This window comes from Leopardus geoffroyi, chromosome A2 (genome assembly GCF_018350155.1).
Source record: "Leopardus geoffroyi isolate Oge1 chromosome A2, O.geoffroyi_Oge1_pat1.0, whole genome shotgun sequence".
NCBI classification, from domain to species: domain Eukaryota; kingdom Metazoa; phylum Chordata; class Mammalia; order Carnivora; family Felidae; genus Leopardus; species Leopardus geoffroyi.
The window spans coordinates 164,223,025-164,244,195 of NC_059331.1; the positions used below are offsets into that span (position 1 = coordinate 164,223,025).

The following is a 21,171-nucleotide window of genomic DNA, read 5'->3' on the forward strand; positions in this document are numbered from 1 at the left end:
AGAGGCCTTCCCAAAGCAACCCGCATAAAACAGCAAACCCCTATCTCTCTCCATCATCCTTACTCTGATTCTTCTTCATGAACGTAGCACCCTAGGATTGTCGCTATCTGTCAGCTTGTCTAGGTTGGTGGTACTGCCCACAGGATGACCGAGTTGTCCGTAAACTAGGTGTGGAGACAGAGCTGCTGTGGATTCTCTGTTCCCCCCAACCCCCACCCCCAGAAATGAAGGAGAAATGGCTGGGACTGGGGAGAGACCTCCAACGGGAGAATCAGAAGGCAGGGGTTTTGCAGACAAGGAGGAGAGAGCCATCATTACATGGCATGAATCCAAAGGGAAGGGGATTTTAGTCTGCGTGGGAGCAGGGTCGGTGCGGCTCGGGGCAGCCGTGGGTAGGTAGGAAATGCCAGTGTTGTCCGGGACCCAAGAATTCCTGCCGTTGGCGAGAAGGACGAGCTTCCTATCTGGAACGTCCGTGGGGGAGGCAACATCTTCTAGACAGGGTCAGGGTGTACGTGAGGCAAGAAGGCCGTAGGAGAATTTTGTGGGGGGAAAAATTAGCGTAGAGAAATTTACTCTGAATGAGGGACCCTTGGCAAAGGTCAGAGGGTGGTCCGCAGCGGAAGGAAGGGTTTCAGGGAACAAATACAGGGCAGCCTTGGGGGTGAGAACACGGGACAGGATCTCTCACTGAATTGGCTCGGACGGTCAAGAAGCGGCCAAGAAGGCAGAGATGAGGTGTTGACTTCAACTGACATCCTGAAAGCGAAGGTTTAAAGTCTAGCATGGCGTCGAGAGCTGGCATCGGTGCTGGACATTCACAAGGAAGGAGAGACTTCGGTTGTCCGGCGTGGTGGACAGAATAACGCCGTCCCGCAAGGAGGTTGTCCTAATCCCCCCAGGGTCTGCTAGCATGGTACCTTTTGTGGCGCGTGTGGTCAGAAGTAAACGCCTCGCGGGGCGCCTGGGTGGCGCAGTCGGTTAAGCGTCCGACTTCAGCCAGGTCACGATCTCGCGGTCCGTGAGATCGAGCCCCGCGTCGGGCTCTGGGCTGATGGCTCGGAGCCTGGAGCCTGTTTCCGATTCTGTGTCTCCCTCTCTCTCTGCCCCTCCCCCGTTCATGCTCTGTCTCTCTCTGTCCCAAAAATAAATAAACGTTGAAAAAAAAAAAATTAAAAAAAAAAAAAAAAAAAAAGAAGTAAACGCCTCGAGGGACTCTATTATTTGATGATGCTAAATTATTTTTCCATTCTACTGCTGAATCCCATTCTGGTCATTTCCCTTTGGGGCTCTCCCCAAATATACAAGTACTCGAGTGCCCGTCTCTTGGTAGATATGGGCAGCGTTTCCACAGAGCATGGGGATCTAGGAGTGGAACTGCTTGGTTATGGAGTATACATAGGTCCCGACTCACCAGGTAATGACAGACTAGTGATAATCAAATAATAGAATGCTTCAGTAACCGTGAATGGTCTACACTATACACAACTACCTGGATGAATACCTATCGTTTTGAGGGAGCAAAAGAAGCTAAATGCAAAAGAATAAAGTTGGAAAATCAGCAAGACTAAAAGACAATGTGTATGGATGCGTAATTTGATGAAAAACTGAAGGAAAAAAGACCAGGAAGTTATTGCCATAAACCCCTGGTTAAACAAAAATTTTTTTAGATGTTTATTTATTTTTGAGAGAGAGAGAGAGAGAGAGAGAAACAGGGCGTGAACAGGGGAGGAGCAGAGATATAGGGAGACACAGAATCAGAAGCAGGCTCTGAGCTGTCAGCACAGAGCCCGATGCTGGGCTCGAACTCACAAACCGCGAGATCATGACCTGAGCCGAAGTCAAGACACTCAACCGACTGAGCCACCCAGGCGCCCCCACACCTGGTTAAATCAGCGTGTAGAATCAGGTGGTAGGAGCTGGGGAACAAAATCCTAGGACGCTATGTTCTAGGTTTTGATGAAGGGGTAGTTATACTTGTGTTGGCTTTATGATACATCATTAAGTTCTACATTTATATTTTATCTCTTTTTTTTGGTATACATGTTTCTTGCAACTAAAAGTTGTGAAATTAAAAATATGAAAATGTTAAAATTAAGGGCCTTGAGATGGGAGATTAGCCTGGGCTATGCAGGTGGGCTCACTCTGACCTTGGGAGCCCTTACGACGGGAGGACCTTGCAGGCGGTGGGCAGAGAGGGTCAGAGAGCTGTGCGGGACAGTTCCGTCCTCTGTGGTTGGCCCTGAAGATGGACGAAGGGACCTAGGAATGCAGGCAGCTTCTAGAAGCTGGAAAAGACATGATGCTCCCTTAGAGCCTCCAGGAAAGATCTTAGCTCCACTGATACCCTGATTTTAGCCCAGGAAGACCTGTGTTGACTACATGACCTACAGAACTATAGGATCATACATTTATGTTGCTGTAAGCCACTCGGTGGTAAAGAACTCCAGTATATCTAGAAGGAGACCTCTCTCTGCAGGCAGTTGGCCTGGAATTGGAGTGCAGTAATTATCTGACTTTCTGGCAGTTCTGTTGCTTCTAGAATTGTAGCCGCTCAGGCTGATTAGGAACTTTTACAGATGGATGCAGAGGGGTCGTGCAGTTTTGGGGAGAGGGACCCTAGAGCTGAGCTCTGCAAAGGCAGCCATACGGAGGGCGGTGGCTGGTTCTTGGCCACAAACAGCAAAGGGAGGCCACGTAGGACCATGCAAAGAACACTGGGTTTCAAGCCAGAGCCTGGGTTTCGAGATCTTCACATGCTCATTGTCACCAACGGCAGCCTGGGCAAGTCACTTCTCTGAGTCTCGGCTTCCCAACGCGTGATGTGGGGACAGTGGCATCGAACGTGTTGTTGCCATGATTAAATGAGGTAATTCGGAACATTCCCTTCTCTAGCAGTAAGTGTTAAACAAAATGCTTAGCAAATACTGACTAGTACAAATAAATTCATAAAATATAAATTTTGAATTTATATACTCCAGAATGATAACAAAATGCATACAGAAAAACTAGAAGAAATTCAGGACCAAAGTAATAAAAGTACAGAATAGCAATGGTGAAAAGGCTTTGGGAGGTTTTAGAAGGCACGAGCCTCATTGCCAGTGAAAAAGGTTAAATTCCCGAAAGATCAGAGATTTTCTCCAGCCCCCAGAACTCAGGACTCAGACCCAAGAAGTCGACTTCCGCGGGGGTAGATTGCATCACAGTACCAGGCTATGGGAATGTAGCAAACAAACAGAAATTAGAAATTCAAGTAGGATAGTCACTTGCATTGTTTGGTACAAGAGCCGAGTGGCTATGTTTAACAGATTTACAGTGCGGATTAAGTGAACACGCTTAGATATTTTACCAGAGTTGATCATTTCACTCAAGCACAAAAAGATTCTCTGTAAATTCCGTACCCCTCCAAAACATAATTTGCATACCACATTCTTTTTTTTTTACCACACTCTTAAGTATTTTTTAAAAAAGTTATTTAAGGGGCGCCTGGGTGGCGCAGTTGGTTGGGCGTCCGACTTCAGCCAGGTCACGATCTCGTGGGTTAAGCGTCCGACTTCAGCCAGGTCACGATCTCGCGGTCCGTGAGTTCGAGCCCCGCGTCGGGCTCTGGGCTGATGGCTCGGAGCCTGGAGCCTGTTTCCGATTCTGTGTCTCCCTCTCTCTCTGCCCCTCCCCCGTTCATGCTCTGTCTCTCTCTGTCCCAAAAATAAATAAACGTTGGAAAAAAATTTTTTTTTTAAAGTTATTTAAGATAAATAAAATATAATGAGCTATGTTTAAAATTGTTTTCAAGTTTATTTATTTATTTTGAGAGAGACTGAGACAGCGTGAGCAGGAGAGGGGCAGAGAGCAAGGGAGAGAGAGAGAGAGAGAGAGTGAGAATCCCAAGCAGGCTCCATGCTGCCATCGTGGAGCCCGATGTGGGGCTTGAGCTCACGAAACTGTGAGAGCGTGACCTGAGCCGAAACCGAGAGTGGGACGCTTAACCAACTGAGCCCCCCAGCGCCCTGAATGAGCTATGCTTAAATGTAAAAAATGCAGAAACTGAAGACAGGCAGGAAAGAAAAGGAAATGAAGGAGGAGGAGGAGACTTCGTGAGGCCAACACGGCATTTGTTGTTTTCTGAAAACAGAGCTGGCTGCCAGGGCCCCTGAGAAAGCGTGGATCTTCCGGCAGCGGGCAGAGAACAAGCCTCTCCTCAGGAAGATGGATTGAGCTATCAGGGGTCGTTAGTACAGCCCACACACATTCTCTGGGAGGGAGCTGGGCAAGGTCCTTATCAGGTGGATTTGACCTCACGCCCTTCACTCACTCTAGACCCTGCGGAGAAGTTGGCTTAATCTGGGAAGATGCCAATCTGGGATTAGATGGGATTCAGATAGTCGAACAGGCTATCTCTGTAAGCACTAAAGAGTATTCTCCTTTCTTTAACTGAACCAACAGAAGCTGAAGATCCCCACGGAATATTCTTGTGAGTGTAGGACTCAGCCGAGAGGCACCCCATGCCCCTTTGCCCTCATTATGGCGTGTAAATTTCCCCATAAAATGCTTTGTGATGAGTGTGAAAACCGTGAAGTTCATTGGAATGTAGGTGTCAGTAGCTGATTCCCACATGCTTCCCAGTTTAACTCAGAACGAAGAGAAGCTCGGTACGGCACATTGAGTAATTTCAAATTATTTTGCATTTGCTGTCTTTCTGGTTCATTAACATTGTCAAAGTTTAGGGGGGAGGGGCTAAATGGGTAAGCGGCACTAAGGAATCTACTCCTGAAATCATTGTTGCACGATATACTAACTAATTTGGACGTAAATTTAAAGAAATAAATAACAAAATTAAAAAAAAATTTTGAGTAAAACCATAAAAAAATTGCCAAAGTTGGAAATATTTAAATCTTTCCATGCCAAGGGTACACTGCATTTGAAAAATAGGACACCACAAGTCAGCATGGGAAGGAAGCCCTTTCCGTTGTCCCTGCCGTGATGGGGAAGTTATTTGGGAGGCAATTAGTAATTTGGGAAAAATTTTCATCTTCGTCTCATACCATAACTCAAATTTAAGTTCCAGTTCTATCGTTAATTTTAGTTTTTAAAATCAAACCATTAAATTGTGATAAGAATTTAAAAAATAAAAAAAAACCCTCAATCAGTACTCATCTGTTCTATGAATAAAGTAGAAATTTCGAAGCTTAAACCTGAGGGAAAGGACAGAGCTGACTCCCAAAACAGTCACACGGTTGTGGACAAAGAATGATACAGTGACATAGCTCGAGACTAGGAGACTTAGTACCACGTTCACAGGAAAACAGTTAATATTCTCAGTACGTAAAATGTATCTACAAAGCCGTTAAAAAACAAAACAATCTATGGTTCCAAAACCTGAATGGACAAAGAATATAAGCATTTCGTTTACAGATCGCTAATCACCTGAAAAGAGCTGAACCTCACTAGCTATAATTTTAACAAGATTTTTTGTTGTTTTAATTGAGATATAATCGACATATGACATTGAATCCATGTTAGGCATATCACGTAACGATTCGATACACGTATATATTGTGAAATGGTCACCACCTGGTCTAGTTAACGTCCATTACCTCGCGGAGTTACAATTTTTTTTTCTTGTGATGCAAGAACTTTTAAGATTTACTCTCTCAGCGATTTTCAAATACCAACACAGCGTTGTTAACGATAGTCACCATGCTGTTCCTTACGTCCCGGGGACTTATTTATCTTATAACTGGAAATTTGTACGTGTTGACCACCTTCACCTATATCACCCACCCCCTACCTCTGGCAACTACCCATCTGTTCTCTGACTCTAAGAGTTCAGGGTCTTTTTTAGACTTTACACATAAGGAAGATCATATGGTATTCGTCTTTCTCTGACTTAGTTCACTGAGCATGATGCCCTCGATGTCCATCCATGTCACCAGTGGCAGGATTTTCTTCTTTTTTTATAGCTGGTATTGAAATAATACCCCATCGGGGCGCCTGGGTGGCTCAGTCGGTTAAGCGTCCGACTTCAGCCAGGTCACGATCTCGCGGTCCGTGAGTTCGAGCCCCGCGTCAGGCTCTGGGCTGATGGCTCAGAGCCTGGAGCCTGTTACCGATTCTGTGTCTCCCTCTCTCTCTGACCCTCCCCCATTCATGCTCTGTCTCTCCCTGTCTCAAAAATAAATAAAACGTTAAAAAAAAAAAAAAAAAAGAAATAATACCCCATCAAGTACATACTATAACTTCTTCATCCTTTCGTCCGCCGATGGACACCTTAGCTTGTTTCTATGTCTTGGCCATCGTAAATATGCTGCAATGAACACGGGGGTGCGGATATCTCTTCAAGATAGTGATTTCAGTTTCTTGTGATGCATGCCCAGAAGTGGGATTGCTGGATCACGTGGTAGTTCTGTCTGTAATTTTTTGAGGAGCCTCCGCACTATCTTCTGCAGTGGCCGCACCCATTTACATCCGCACAAACAGGGCGCAGGGATTCCCTTTTCTCCGTATCCTCACCAACACTACTCGTTCCCTCTCTTTTTTAGTAACAGTCATTCTAACCGGGGTGAAGCGACAGCTCGTTGTGGGTTGGATTTGCGTTTCCCTGATGATGAGTGATGTTGAACCCCTTCTCACGTACCGGTTGGCCATTTGTAGGTCTTCTTTGGCAGACGTCATTTTTTTCAACGTTGTGAGATTTGCATAACGTGATATTAACCATGTTGAAGTGAACAGTTCAACAGCGCTTAGTACATTCATAGTGATCTGTAAGCACTACCTCTGTCCTGTCCCAAAACATTTGCATCACCCCCGAAAGAAAACCCCATTCAGCAGATTCTCCCCACTTTTCCTTCTCTCGGCCCCTGGTAGATTAGTAATCTGATTTCTGTCTTTAGATTTACTTATTCTGGATACTTCATGTAAATAGAGTCATACCTTTTGTGTCTGGCTTTTTCATCCAACAACGTTTTGGGGATTCTTCTACAGGTAGCATGTATCTGCCCTTCATTCTTTTTTATGGCCGAATCATATTCCGTCGTATAAATATACCTTAGTTTGGTTCTCCATTTATCTGTGGCTGGACATTTGGGCTGTTTTTACCTTTTCACTGTTGTAAGGAGTACTTCTAGGAACACGGTCATACGTGTAGTTGGATTCTTTTGAGTGTGTACTTAGGAGTGGAATCACTGGGTCGCACGGGAAGTCTACTTTTTGAGGAAGTGCTAAATGTTTCTACAGCAGCCGTACCATTTACATTCCTACCAGCCAGGGAGAAGAGTTGCAATTTTTCCACATCCTTGCCAACACTCGTTATTTTCTGTCTTAAAAAAAAAAATTCTAGGGACGCCTGGGTGGCTCAGAGGGTAGAGCCTCTGACTTCAGCTCAGGTCATGATCTCGTGGTCTGTGGGTTCGAGCCCTGCGTCAGGCTCTGTGCTGACAGCTTGGGGCCTGGAGCCCATTTCAGATTCTGTGTCTCCCTCTCTCTCTGCCCGTCCCCCGCTCATGCTCTGTCTCTCTCTGTCTCTCAAAGATAAATAAAAGTTAAAAAAAGATTTGAAAAAAATTCTAGGGGCGCCTGGATGGCTCAGTTGGTTAAGCGTCTGACTTCAACTCAGGTCATGATCTCATAGTCCGTGGGTTTGAGCCCTGCATCAGGCTCTTTGTTGACAGCTCAGAGCCTGGAGCCCACTTCAGATTCTGTGTCTCCCTCGCTCTCTGCCCCTCCCCCGCTCATGCTGTGTCTCTGTCTCTCAAAAATAAATAAACGTTAAAAATTTTTTTTTTTTAAATTCCAGCCATCCTAGTAGAGATGAATTGGTATCTCACTATGGTTTTAATTTGCATTTCCTTAACGACTAAGGATGTTGAGAATCTTTTCATGTGCTTGTTGGCCATTTGTAGATGGCCTCTTGAGAACTGGATGTTAATTTTTCACCTGTCAAATTAGCAGACATGCTTTGAAAATGTCAATGTTGGGTAATATTATAGAAGCTATTTGAAGTGAAAAATGCAAAGTGTTGAACACTGTGTGTACTTTCAATAGTATGAAAAAATTAGATGTGTTCAAAATGGGACTCTATAAGTTTATTTATTTATTTTGAGAGAGACAGAGACAGCGTGAGTGGAGGAGGGGCAGAGAGAGAGAGAGAGAGAGAGAGAGGGAGAGAGAGAATCCCAAGCAGGCTCCACACTGTCAGCACGGAGCCTATCATGGGGCTTGAACTCACAAAACGGTGAAATCATGAGCTGAGCTGAAACCAAGAGTCAGACACTTAACCAACTGAGCCACCCAGGCACCCCAAAATGGGACTCTTTAAAAAAATGTTTATTTATTTATTTTGAGAAAGAGAGAGAGAATGTAAGTGAAGGAGAGGGGCAGAGATAAGGAGTGAGATTTTTTTTGTTTATGTTTATTCAGTTTTGAGAGAGAGACAGAGCATGAGCGGGGAAGGGGCAGAGAGAGAGGGAGACACAGAATCTGAAATGGGCTCCAGGCTCTGAGCTGTCAGCACAGAGCCTGATGTGGGGCTTGAACCCATGAACCATGAGATCATGACCTGAGCCAAAGTTGGATGCTCAACTGACTGAGCCACCCAGGCCCCCCAAGAAGGAGACAGAATCTTAAGCAGACTCCATGTTCAGCAAGGGACCCAACATAGGATTCTATCCGAAAACCATGAGATCATGACCTGAGCCAAAATCAGGAGTTGGATGCTTAACCAACTGAGCCACCCAGGCACCCCTGGATATCTCACATTTTGTTTATCCATTCACCCATTGTTGGACATTTGAGTTATGATTTTTGTTTGTTTGTTTGTTTCTTTCCTTCCTTCCTTCCTTCCTTCCTTCCTTCCTTCCTTCCTTCCTTCCTTCGAGAGAGAGGGAGAGAGAGAATCCTAAGCAGGCTCTGTGCTGTCAGTGCAGAGCCCGACTCAGGCTTCAAACCCACAAACCATGAGATCATGACCTTAACAGAAATCAAGAGTTGGACACTTAATCAAATGAGCCACCCAAGTGCCCCTAAGTTATGACTTTTTTACTCTTAGGAAGAATGCTGCTATGAACATTCATGTGCAAGACTTTGTATAAACCTGTTTCTTTTCTCTTGGGTATGTGTGTACCTAGATGTGGAATTGTTGGGCTGTATAGCAAGTGTATGTGTAACTTTTGAGGAATGACCACGTAAGTTTTGAAAGAGGTTGCAACATTTTACATTGCTATCAGCGAAGGACAGGGTTCTAATTCCTCCACAATCTCATCCACACTTGATATCCTCTGCCTTTCTGATTTTAGCTATCCTAGTGGATGTGAAGTATTCTCTCACTGTGATTTTAGTTAGCATTTTCCTAATGGTTAATGATGTTGAGTACCTTTTCGTACATTTATCAGCCATCTGTCCGTCTTCTTTGGAGAAATGTCTATTCGAATCCTTTTTTTTTTTTTTTTTTTAAAGACTTTTATTTTATTTTTGAGGTGGGAAGGGGCAGAGAGAGAGGGAGAGGGAGAATCCCAAGCAGGCTTCATGCCCAGCGAGGAGCCTGATGCAGGACTCGATCCCACTACCATTAGATCATGACCTGAGCTTAAATCAAGAGTCGGATGCTAGGGGCGCCTGGGTGGCGCAGTCGGTTAAGCGTCCGACTTCAGCCAGGTCACGATCTCGCGGTCCGTGAGTTCGAGCCCCGCGTCAGGCTCTGGGCTGATGGCTCAGAGCCTGGAGCCTGTTTCCGATTCTGTGCTTCCCTCTCTCTCTGACCCTCCCCCGTTCATGCTCTGTCTCTCTCTGTCCCGAAAATAAATAAACGTTGAAAAAAAAAAAAAGAGTCGGATGCTTAACCGACAGAGCCACCCAGGCGCCTGTATTCAAATCCTTTGCCCATGTTTTAATTAAGTTGTCATTTTGTTATTGACTTGGAAGGTTCCTCATATATTCTGGATGCAAGTTCTTTATCAGATATGTGATTTTCAAACAATTTCTCCCATTCTGTGGACTTTTTTCAACTTTTTTATGGTGTCTGTTTAAGCACAAAGCGTTTTGATTTTGATGAAGTCTTACTTATTTTTTGTTTTGTCACTTCTATTTTTGGTGTCACATCTAAGAAACCATCTAACCTGAGGTCAGAAATGTATGCCTATATTTTCTTCTAAAAGTTTTATAGTTTCAGCTCTGACCTTTTTAGGTCTGTGATTGATTTGACTTAATTTTTGTGTTTTCTAGGAGGTAGGGGGTCCAACTTCATTCTTTCTGACGTGGGTGTCCAGTTGGGTCAGGGCTGTTTATTGAAGAAACTTTTTTTCCCCCATTGAATTGTCTAGGCACCCTTGTCAAAATCAATTGACCATAGATATTTGGTTTATGTCTATGACCTCAATTCTATCCTTTGGTCTTTATGTCTTTCCTTCTGACAGTATCATATTGTTTTATTATTATAGCTTTGTAGTAAGTTTTGAAATCCAGAAGTCCTTCAGCTTTATTCTTTTTTCAAGATTGTTTTAGCTAATTTGGGTCCTTGCCTTTCTCCACGAATTTTGGGATCAGTTTCTGCAAGAAGAACCAGGTATGGTTTTGATAAGGATTGTATGAATCTATAGATCAATTTGGAGATTATTACCATATGAACAATATTAGCTCTTCTCATCAAACATGGGCTATTTCTCATAACTTCCTATGATTTTATGTTGGCTGCAAGAAAAAGTCTGAACTCTGCACCTGAATTTTGAGGTCCCTTCCAATCTGAGCCCATCTAATGTACTTTAGCAACATGTTTTCTTTACTTTGGCCATGCCAATTTCCCCATGTTCTCTAAGCAGACACTCATTAAAGCTTGAACTCAAGGACAAAAATGGTTATGCATCGGGGCCCCTGGGTGGCTCAGTGGGTTGAGTGTCTGACTTCAGCTCAGGTCATGATCTCGTGGTCCATGGGTTCGAGCCCCACGTTGGGCTCTGTGCTGACAGCTTGAGAAAAACCTTTTTTATAAGTTTCATTTATATTGAGAGAGAGACTGTGTGTGTGTGTGAGCAGAGGAGGGGCAGAGAGAGTGGGAAGGAGGGAGGGGGAGAGAGAGAGAGAGAGAGAGAGAGAGAGAGAGAGAGAATCCCAAGCAGGTTCCAAGCCGTCAGCGCAGAGCCTGATGCGGGGCTTGAACTCATAAACTGTGAGATCATGACCTGAGCCGAAACCAAGAGCCATTCACTTGACCAACTGAGCCACCCAGGCGCCCCCCCACCTGCTTCTTTAGAATTTTCAAACTACTCTCTAACCCACAGTTCACCAACTTCTTCTGAACTTCTATGACACATCATGGCCCACATTTTTGCACAAAATAAAGTATGAGTTTCTAGTCCCAACCCACCGCCAGGGAAACGGAATGCACCATAAAAGCCAAACACATAGTAAACGCTCAACAGGCACTCCTTGCACTGAACTTCGATCTGGGTCGTCGGATGTTTCATCCGTATGCACTAACACTAGCCTATTCTTGCCTCCCCAGGGGACGTTCTGGTGTTCCTGGATAGCCACTGCGAGGTGAATAAAGTGTGGCTGGAGCCCCTGCTGCATGCCATTGCCAAGGACCCCAAAATGGTGGTGTGTCCTCTGATAGATGTCATTGATTCTGTGACCCTAGAATACTGGCCCTCTCCTGTTGTAAGGGGTGCTTTCAACTGGCACCTACAATTTAAATGGGATAATGTCTTCTCTTATGAGATGGATGGACCAGAAGGACCCACTCTACCCATTCGGTGAGATTCCTTCAGGTGACGGGGAAATATCATATATGTATTGAGACCTGGTTGCGGGGGGGGGTGGGGGGGGTGGGAGAAGCTTTCAGAGATTATCTTTTCCATCTCTTGGGCTTAATGAGGAGAAATATTTTGTCATTTACGTTGTCTCTAAAAATCTATAATAATAGAATTTGGTAGATTTTCAGTTTCTCTGATTGGAAATGAGCATCTCACCCTGGTTAGGAACACTGCCATGGGGGTGCCTCGCTGGCTCGGTCAATAGAGCATGTGACTCTTGATCACAGGTGGTGAGCTTGAGCCCCACGTTGGGCGTGGAGCCTACTTAAAAGGAAGGAAGGAAGGAAGGAAGGAAGGAAGGAAGGAAGGAAGATAGGAAGGAAGGAAGATAGGAAGGAAAGAAGGAAGGAAGGAAGGAAGGAAGGAAGGAAGGAAGGAAGGAAGGAAGGAAGATGGAAGGAAGGAAGGAAGGAAGATAGGAAGGAAGGAAGATGGAAGGAAGGTAGGAAGATAGGAAGGGAGGAAGGAAGGGAAGGAATGAAGGAAGGAAGGAAGGAAAGAAGGAAGGAAGATGGAAGGAAAGAAAAGAAAGAAAGAGAAAGAAAGAAAGAAGAGAAAGAAAGAGAAAGAGAGAGAGAGAGAGAGAGAGAAAGAAACACCGCCATGGATAGTGTCCCTCTGGTGTCAGGTGTCCGTCTTTAGAAGGTGGCCATGGTTCTCAGGAGCAAGTTGTATGTGGTCAATGAACCAAATGCTAGTGCTGTGGATAGCTCAGCAAAAGTTGATGTCTTTGCTAAATTCATATATAAAATATTTATCTCAGTGCTTTCGTCCGTAATTTTATACAGATGAATATGATTTTCCTTGATTATTGGTCTGGGAAAATGTATTTCTACATGTGAGAACAATTTGATGTTGGGACTTTTAACTGCATCTGTGAGGCTATTGCTGGAGACTTCCTCCAGGTCACTCCCCACATTTCCCGAAAACTCTGACGCCAGGCTCCTTCTCTTCTTTTACTACTAGCCTCTCTGTTTCACAAACCACATGAGTCAGTTTTCTAACACTATAGCTTAGCAAGTCCTTGATCTTTGTCTCTAACTAGAGCTGTTGACCTTATGCAAGTTGCTTAACCTCTTTGCACCTTATTTCCTTATGTGTGAAGTCTGGATAATGATAATATGTTACAGGGTTGTTAGAGAATTAAATGACTCAGTGTATATCAAAGCTTAGAGCAGTATCTGTCCATCATAATAAGTACTACATATATATTAGCTATTTCATACCTGTTAGCTACTATTATTCCTACAGCCATATCCTGCACCTTTCTCTTCTAAATTACCGGATATCGTCTCTTTGGCCACAGCCTGGGGTGTTCCTAACTTTTTCCTGCTCTGCTCCGCCCACACCTCCCCCTGGACATCATCAGGATCCCCAGTTCTTTGATTTCTGCTTCTACTGCTCATGGTTTCTTTCTTCTTCTGTGGCCTAGACTTTCTGATCTATAAATTCACGGTTCTTCTTGCCAATACCTTCGACTGCCACATCCCTCTCCCCTTCTGCCACTGTAGCCCTGCGAATCTCCAACTCTGGACCAAGTCCACCATCGGTTTTTTGTTCCCTTAAGAGACGTGAACTTAACGCTTCTGCACGTGGATAGTTTCAGTCTCGTGCTTCTCCACAATCCCTTTACTCACTCACTGCCCCAAGTGGGTTTTCCAAACCTTATCACTTCCCTTGATCCCAGTACCTATCCCCACCCTGAGCCCCTGCCCTTGGTGACGCAATTCGAGGATGAGATAAGGACTAAGAGTCGGGAGGAATAACTGGGGAATTATTTAGTACCTTACTCTGGAACCATAATGGAATGCTACATAGCCATAAGCATGACCACACCTGCAGTCTCCCACTGCCTACTCTAATCCAGTGATTAACCCGCTCCAGGAGCCCCATCCATTGTGACGACTCGTGACCACATCTGTCCATCTCTCTGCTTGTCCCCATGGTCCAGGCCCTCACTGTAAGGAACAGTCTGGCCTGCAGGCTGTCCTCCCTCAGGCCGATCTCTCTCTGGCTACATTCATGGTTCTTAAAACTTCCACTTTGCCCGTGTCACCCAATGTCTTTCCATTGCTTTTAGGATAATAGATCCCTTCACGCGCCTTCCCCTGTGTATAACTCCGATCTTTGCTCTGTTCCAGCCATCACTTGTTAGCTGTTCAGGGCTGCTGCGTACAGCTGTATAGGCTGTGTACTGCTCATCTCCAGAAGGTACTGTTCATAAAGACTAGAGGTGATTGGCATCCATGGAGTTGTGCAGTAAGGTAGCCTCTGCTGGGTCTGGTACTTCTCTCAGTTTCAGTACCTTCACCTGTGAAATGGTGATGATAATAAAAGACATGCCTCTCTGCTTTAGTGAGGAGATTAAGTGAGACGCCACTTGGAAAGAACACAGCTCAAGTCCTGACACAGGGGAAGTGATCAGTATACATGCTTACTGTTGTTACTGTTAGAGACTTCGAAATGAAAAGGGACAAAGACACATTTTATTTAAATAAAATGTAACGTGGGGCGCCTGGGTGGCTCAAGTCGGTTGAGCATCCAACTCTTGGTTTCGGCTCAGGTCATGATCTCGCGGTTCGTGAGTTCGAGCCCCATGTCAGGCTCTGTGCTGACAGCGTGGAGCCTGCTTGGGATTCTCTCTCTGCCCCTCTGCCTGCTCACTCTCTCTCTTTCTCTCTCAAAATAAATAAACTCAAAAAATTTTGAAATTAAATAAATAAATAAAAGGTCGTGCGTAGACATCTTAATTTACTAAAAAAAATAAATAAACCATCGATCTTTGGAGTTCATCTCAAAATGAACTTATTTAATTTAAAATGAAGTATTTCATTTACAAAAAAGATCTACATAATTTTGTAATGTTTCCATATTTCACACATCAGGCATGCTTTAGGCTCTAAACATTTTACTAGGGAAATTATATTCCTGATAGTCGCTGAGTAGTAACGTTTTTTGAATTCTAATACACTGTTAGTATACACATAATCACATGTGCTTTTTGAAAACAATCTGACAATATACATTAAAAATCTTATGTTATTCTTTAACGCAACACTCCCACTTCTTGAAATGTTTCCCTAAGGAGTTAAGGAGAAGTAAATCAGAGACACACATTGTATCAACATTCATATCAGTTAGAAAATAAAAACAACATAAACGTGCAATATTAAAATGGTTAAAAACTATATTCATACTCTGTAGAATATTATACAAAGGTTTTGAAAGCTAATTAATGTAAAAGGAAAATTCTCACAATAGGCTGAATAAAAACTCAGGCCATAAAAAACAGTATGATACTAATTATTTATAGAATGTATATTGTACATACTAACTTTTGACTCCCCAAAAACTTAACTACTAAGAGCCTACTGTTGACTGAAGTGTTACTGATAATATAAACAGTTGATTAACACGTTTTAAATGCCACGTGTATTACATACTGTATTCTTACAATAAGCTAGAGCCAAAAAAAAATGTTAATATCAGAAGGAAGAGAAAATACATTTACAGTACTGTGCTGTATTTATCTAAAAATCCACACGTAAGTGGACCCACACAGTTCAAACTCATGTGGTTCAACGCTCGACTGTTATATCATAAGGATAATGTACGATAACGTAAGAAAAAGTCGGTAGTTTTAAAATTTTTTTTTTTCAACGTTTATTTATTTTTGGGACAGAGAGAGACAGAGCATGAACGGGGGAGGGGCAGAGAGAGAGGGAGACACAGAATCGGAAACAGGCTCCAGGCTCTGAGCCATCAGCCCAGAGTCCGACGCGGGGCTCGAACTCCCGGACCGCGAGATCGTGACCTGGCTGAAGTCGGACGCTTAACTGACTGCGCCACCCAGGCGCTCCTAAAAGTCGGTAGTTTTAAAGGGTTAGAAGGAAAAATGAATTTTAGGTATTATCCATGGCATTAATTAGCATTCACATCTGAAGATACATTTCTTCACATTTGCAACAGATCAAAAAGAAAATGTAGACGAAAGGAATTTTGGCAAACTTAGAGCAAGCAAGGAGAATTGTGGCGTTGAGCTGTCACCAGTGGCTCCCACGGCAGCTTCCCCAGGGAGGGGACGTGCGGGGGTGGGGGGAGGTCACCGCCACCAAGGGACGTGCCCCCTGTACTCCACCCAGGGCCTCTTCAAGGACGCATCACGACATTTTATCCTTTCTCCCGGTGTCTCAGACGTGCCCGAGTTAGCACCACGACTCAACGTTTCTCCGGTAAGACACACGCACGTGCACACACACACACACACACACACGCACGTGCACACACTTCCCAGCGGTTTCGAGATTTTTTTTTTTTTTTAGAATAAAAGCTTTCCCTTTTGAGAGGGTGTCACTTGGGTTCCCTGAGCTGCAAGTATTTTTTAACCCTATTTTCAACAGAACCTACGGCCTAAATTTAAAGACCGGTTTGTGAACCTGCTTCAGTCATCAGTTTAACAACTCTTTGCTGCCAGACACTGTGGTCACAACAGAAAACGTGGCCTTTGCCCTCGAGGGTGTGGAGTCCAGTGCGAAGGAAGTCGGGTAGAGATGTAATTTCAATGCAACGCTGTGGCAGCGGGGCCCCCTGGCTCGGCCAGGATCACGGTGTCCCAGGGCGCAGACGGGGTGGGTCGCATCTGGCCCACCAGCTGAGACCGCTCCTCTCGAGGCCCACCGTCACCTCTCCCGATGACAAAAAACAATCTGCCTTTATCGGCCGCCTCTCCTTTCCTCTGCTCTCCTTTGCATTAAAGCCTCTTAGAAAAAGCTGGCTGTGTCACGATCTCCAACTCTGAACTCTGGTGTCTCGGACGCGCTTGAATCTGGCTCTGCGCCCCCACCCGCTAAAACGCGCTAGTGGTCTTCCCGTGTCGGTGCCGCGCTGGTTCTCAGTCCTCACCTCGGGGGCCATCGGCAGACGGTTTTCCGGTCTTCCTCCAGCCCCGGTGGCTCCTCTTTCCCTCTCTTCCCTCCGACCTCTTGCTGTCACGGTGCCCGGGGACAGTTCTTCGTGGTCTCCTCCACCCCCCTCTCGCTGCCAGAGTGCTGTGTGTCCGCCGTATCTTGAGGACTCCCGAAGTTATGTCTCTGGCCCCGGCCACTCTCAGAGTGCCAGACGTTTCCATGCACCTGCCTACTGGTGTCTCCACTAGAGTGAATGGAGAGCTCACTCATGTCCCCAGCTGAATCTTCCCCCCAAAACCTGCCCACTCGGTATCTCCATCTCAGGGCAGATGTGAGGTCCCCGGGCCAACACGCTGGGGTGAGCCTTCACCCTTCTCTTCCTCCTTCACCCCACCCCCCACCTGTACGCAAACCTGCTGGCTCCCGTCCTCAAAATACATCAGACGCTGGACCGCGACCCGCTACCTTATCCACGGTCCCATCGTCTTTCTCTGGCACCACTGCAGCGACTAGTGTCCCTCCCTCCACCCTGGCCCCCCGCACGAGCTGGGATCTTGGCCCGTTGATGCACTAACTTCTCCCTAACGCATCACAGGTGCTTCATGTGTACTTTTTCAAACATGAATGAATAAATGAACTTGAAATTATTTTCATACTACTCAGTTCGGTGTTATTGGGCCTTGCTGTTGTGGGACAACAAAACAAAACAAAAAAGATGCTTTGTAACTTCATGGTTTTCCCAGAAGTAAATAGTATATTCACTTAACGCGCTTAGAAAGGGAGATCTGTTAGCTCTCCTCCCCAAGTCAAGTAGTTATCTCCAGGGGAAACTCACATTCTAAAGATAATGTTCCCTTTTAAGAACAAGACAACATTTGGGGCGCCTGAGTGGCTCAGTCAGTTAAGCATTCGACTTTGGCTCAGGTCGTGATCTCACAGGTCATGAGTTCAAGCCCCATGTCAGGCTCTGTGCTGACAGCTCGGAGCCTGAAGCCTGCTTCGGATTCTGTGTCTCCCTCTCTCTCTGCCCCTCCCCTGCTCATGCCCTCTCTCTCTCTCTCTCTCTCTCTCTCTCAAAACTAAATAAACTTTTTAAAAAAAAGAAAAAGAAGAAGACAACATATAGAATATATAGCTGACACAATTTGGTGAGAGCTAAGTGGAAAGTTACTGCCTACTTTTAGGTAGTTATGGCTTCAATTTACTAATTTTACATTCAATGTAATGTATATCCATCAAGTTAAATATACATTAAGTTAACGATTTTGGTATTAATATCGTCGTTTTCTAGTTTTCGTGTTATTGCTAACATTCACCGTAATTTTGGCAAAAATCCATAATGGCTGAACCTGTGATTTAATATTTATGTATCCTTTTTAGGTCACCTGCGATGGCTGGGGGAATTTTTGCTATAAATAGGCATTACTTTCATGAGATCGGACAGTATGACAAGGGCATGAACCTCTGGGGAGCAGAAAATTTGGAGCTTTCGTTAAGGGTAATTCAGACTCTACTTTCTAAATAGTTCGCTTTGTACAGAGAGAGTGAAAGCTCACGTCAAGTCCAGAGGCGTGCCATGGTATTTATGCCCCGTTTTCCCGCCTGAACATCCGGTGCCATTCCCGCATCACATGAAATAAAGGATCTAGGGGGCTCCTTGCAAACTTTGACAATAGTAAAATATCAGCTTATACTACTGTATGCTGTTTTATTTCTAACGTATGAGATGTTGACCTAATGCGATATTTTTATTTATTTGTGAAAATTCTTTTTTGTTACACCGAGTTTCTTGGCCGTTGTGGTGCGGTAGAAATAACAGAATTAGACGGTGGAGGACTTGGGGGCCACTAACTCTGTGGGCTATCTTAGGCCTCGGTGTCTCTATCTGCAAGTTGAGAGGACTTGGCAGGGGACGTCTGGGTTGGTCTTTCAACTCTTGAATCCCGGGATACCTGCTGCCGCATGGTGGACCTTGAAAACAGTATGGTGAGTGGAAGAAGTCAGACACAAAAGGCCACACGTTTATATGACTAAGTCCGGTGCTAGGAAAGGTGCAGCCTAAGCAAATCCATAGAAACAGAAGGTAGGTGAGTGAGTGCTGATAGGTCCCAGGGCTCTTTGTGAGGTGGTGAGAATGTTCCAGAATGAGAGAGTGGTGATCATTGGGCAACCTTGTGAAAATAGCCGTTGTATACTGTAAAAGGGTGAATTTCTCGTGGAATGTGAATTACATCTCAAATGTAAACGTAGCTTTGGCTTGTAAATATTCCCATGATATTAGATCAGGGGACGTTAGACGTCAGAATGGGTCCCAGCTCTGTAGGATCCTTGGTCAGCCATTAATTTTTCTAATTTCCCATTTCCTCACCCAGTAAATAGGAATAAATGTAAATGCCATTCTCAGGATTTTGTGAATATTTGGGTTTTTTTTTAATTAAAGTTAATTTTTAAAAATTAAAAATAAATATATTTTTGAGAGAGAGCGCGCGCGCACGAGTGAGAGAGGGGCAGAGAGAGGGAGACACAGAATCTGAGGCAGGCTCCAGGCTCTGAGCTGTCAGCACAGAACCCAGCACGGGGCCTGAACTCACAAACTGTGAGATCGAAGGAGGTTGCTTAACCGACTGAGACACCCAGGCGCCCGTTTGTTTTGTTTTAATCCCAGTATAGTTAACACACAGCGTTATGTTAGTTTCAGGTGTACAATATAGTGATTCACCAAGTCCATGCTTCACCCTGTGCTCATCACAACGGGTGCACTCCTTGAACCCCGTCACCTGTTCAACCCACCCCTTGGCCCACCTCCCCTCTGATGACCAGAAATTTGTTCTCTAGAGTTAAGAGTCTGTTTCTTGGTTTGTCTCTCTCTCTCTCTCTCTCTCTTTTTTTTTTTTTTCCATTGCTCATTTGGTTTCTTAAATTCCAATTTTGTGAAGATTTAATGAAATAATTGGGGTAGAGAATAAAGTACAAGGTAAATATTCCTGGAGAGGGAGTCTGAAGAAAACACTAAGGTACTGTTCGGATATTTATTGTGTGTTTATCATAGATAAGTTTTGGCTTTTGACTAAATTCTAATAGATTTTTATAACGGCCACTTTGAACTGTGCATGAAAATCTGGGCTGTGCGCTCACCCTTATCACCCTTAATTTTTTCTCACTTTTCTCTGCCTTGTTTGTCTCTTGCCAACAGAGACAACCTGGTGTAGAGGAAACAGCTTAATCGATGACTAAATTCAAATTCTGGTTGAGCTTTAGTTTCCTTGCGGGTAAAATGAAAAAAAAAAAAAGAAAAAGGAAAAAGAAAGATCTTTATTACAAAGCTGTAAAGACCGATAATTTATGGGAGCTACTTAATAAGTGACAGCTATAATTATTCTTTAAATGTTGCCATCTGTTCTTTACATTCTGAAATCATCTGCAGAGATCATACTTGGAACTGCATATATTTTCTTAGGATGCATTAAAATGTTTACTGTAATTGCTTTTTTGTGTTTTCTTTCTCTTTTTCTCTCCCACTTCCTTCTTTTGGCTTTGTTCACTGGCTTAGTGTTCTTTTAAGCACAGACTTCTTTCATAATGCTTCAGACACTTTATTGTGAATATAAACATCTAGAGCAATACATAACATACTTTGGCAGTATGTTGTGAGCTGATTATTTTTTATTGCTTCTCCCCCGCAACCCCCCGCCCCAGCCCCAATCATATGTTCCCTTTTGATGCAGGCATTATTTTAGAATATCCAGGCCTTTAGTGCTTTTCATTGTTTGGCTGATTATTCCCTGTTTTATTACATCGCTCTTTGTGAATATGGTTTATGGGGTTTCCCCCTTTCAGGACCCAGTATCTTAATGAGCACATTGTCTGTCTCAGAATAAAATCAATTTTGTGAATGATACGTACATATTTGAAGAGGGGGTGTCTTCCTTTTTCTGGCTCTCTCTTCCCTCCAGATAGCCAATAGCAGCTAACGTATTATTCAAAGGTACTAATTATCCCTGCTTCAGTATTGTCGACTGCTCCGTTCCTAATGGCCCCTTCATATTTTTTTTAAGTATGTGTGAGTCTCTCTTTTCACAAACACGTAAGTTAATAAATAGCTAGAGAGCTCTCTGGACATCAGCAGCGGTCTCTAACCGAGATAAGGGGCCCTGTCTTTCCCGATACGAGACCATTGACACCTGTACCTTCGTCTCCGTTCCTCACTCTTCTTTCCAATAAATCAGCATCCTGGCAGCCCTCAGGACTCGGGGACATCCCTCGGGGACCTGTCACCCATTTAATATTGATGTTCCTAGTGGACGGCTTCGTTCTTCTATGTACTGGAGGTGGCTGCAACATTTGGCACTGTCGAACAGTGTTCTGGTTCCTCCTCCATAGCTCTGTTGCTCTCAGTTTCCTCTGCAGGAATTTCTTCTGTGCATCTCTGAAGCGTGGTTATTCCCAGGACTGTTATCTTATCA

At 44.4% G+C, this 21,171-nt stretch overlaps 1 protein-coding gene across 7 annotated transcripts in view; it reads left to right on the plus strand.

Moving 5' to 3' along the window:
* Window positions 1–21,171, plus strand: part of GALNTL5 (polypeptide N-acetylgalactosaminyltransferase like 5) — a 57,815-nt gene that overhangs the window by 24,168 nt on the left and 12,476 nt on the right. For all 7 annotated transcript variants that reach the window (XM_045496250.1, XM_045496251.1, XM_045496255.1 and 4 more), the window contains 2 exons: window positions 11,492–11,741; window positions 18,089–18,206. In XM_045496250.1, the coding sequence (XP_045352206.1) occupies window positions 11,492–11,741; window positions 18,089–18,206 (368 nt within the window). The remainder of the gene's footprint in view (window positions 1–11,491; window positions 11,742–18,088; window positions 18,207–21,171) is intronic.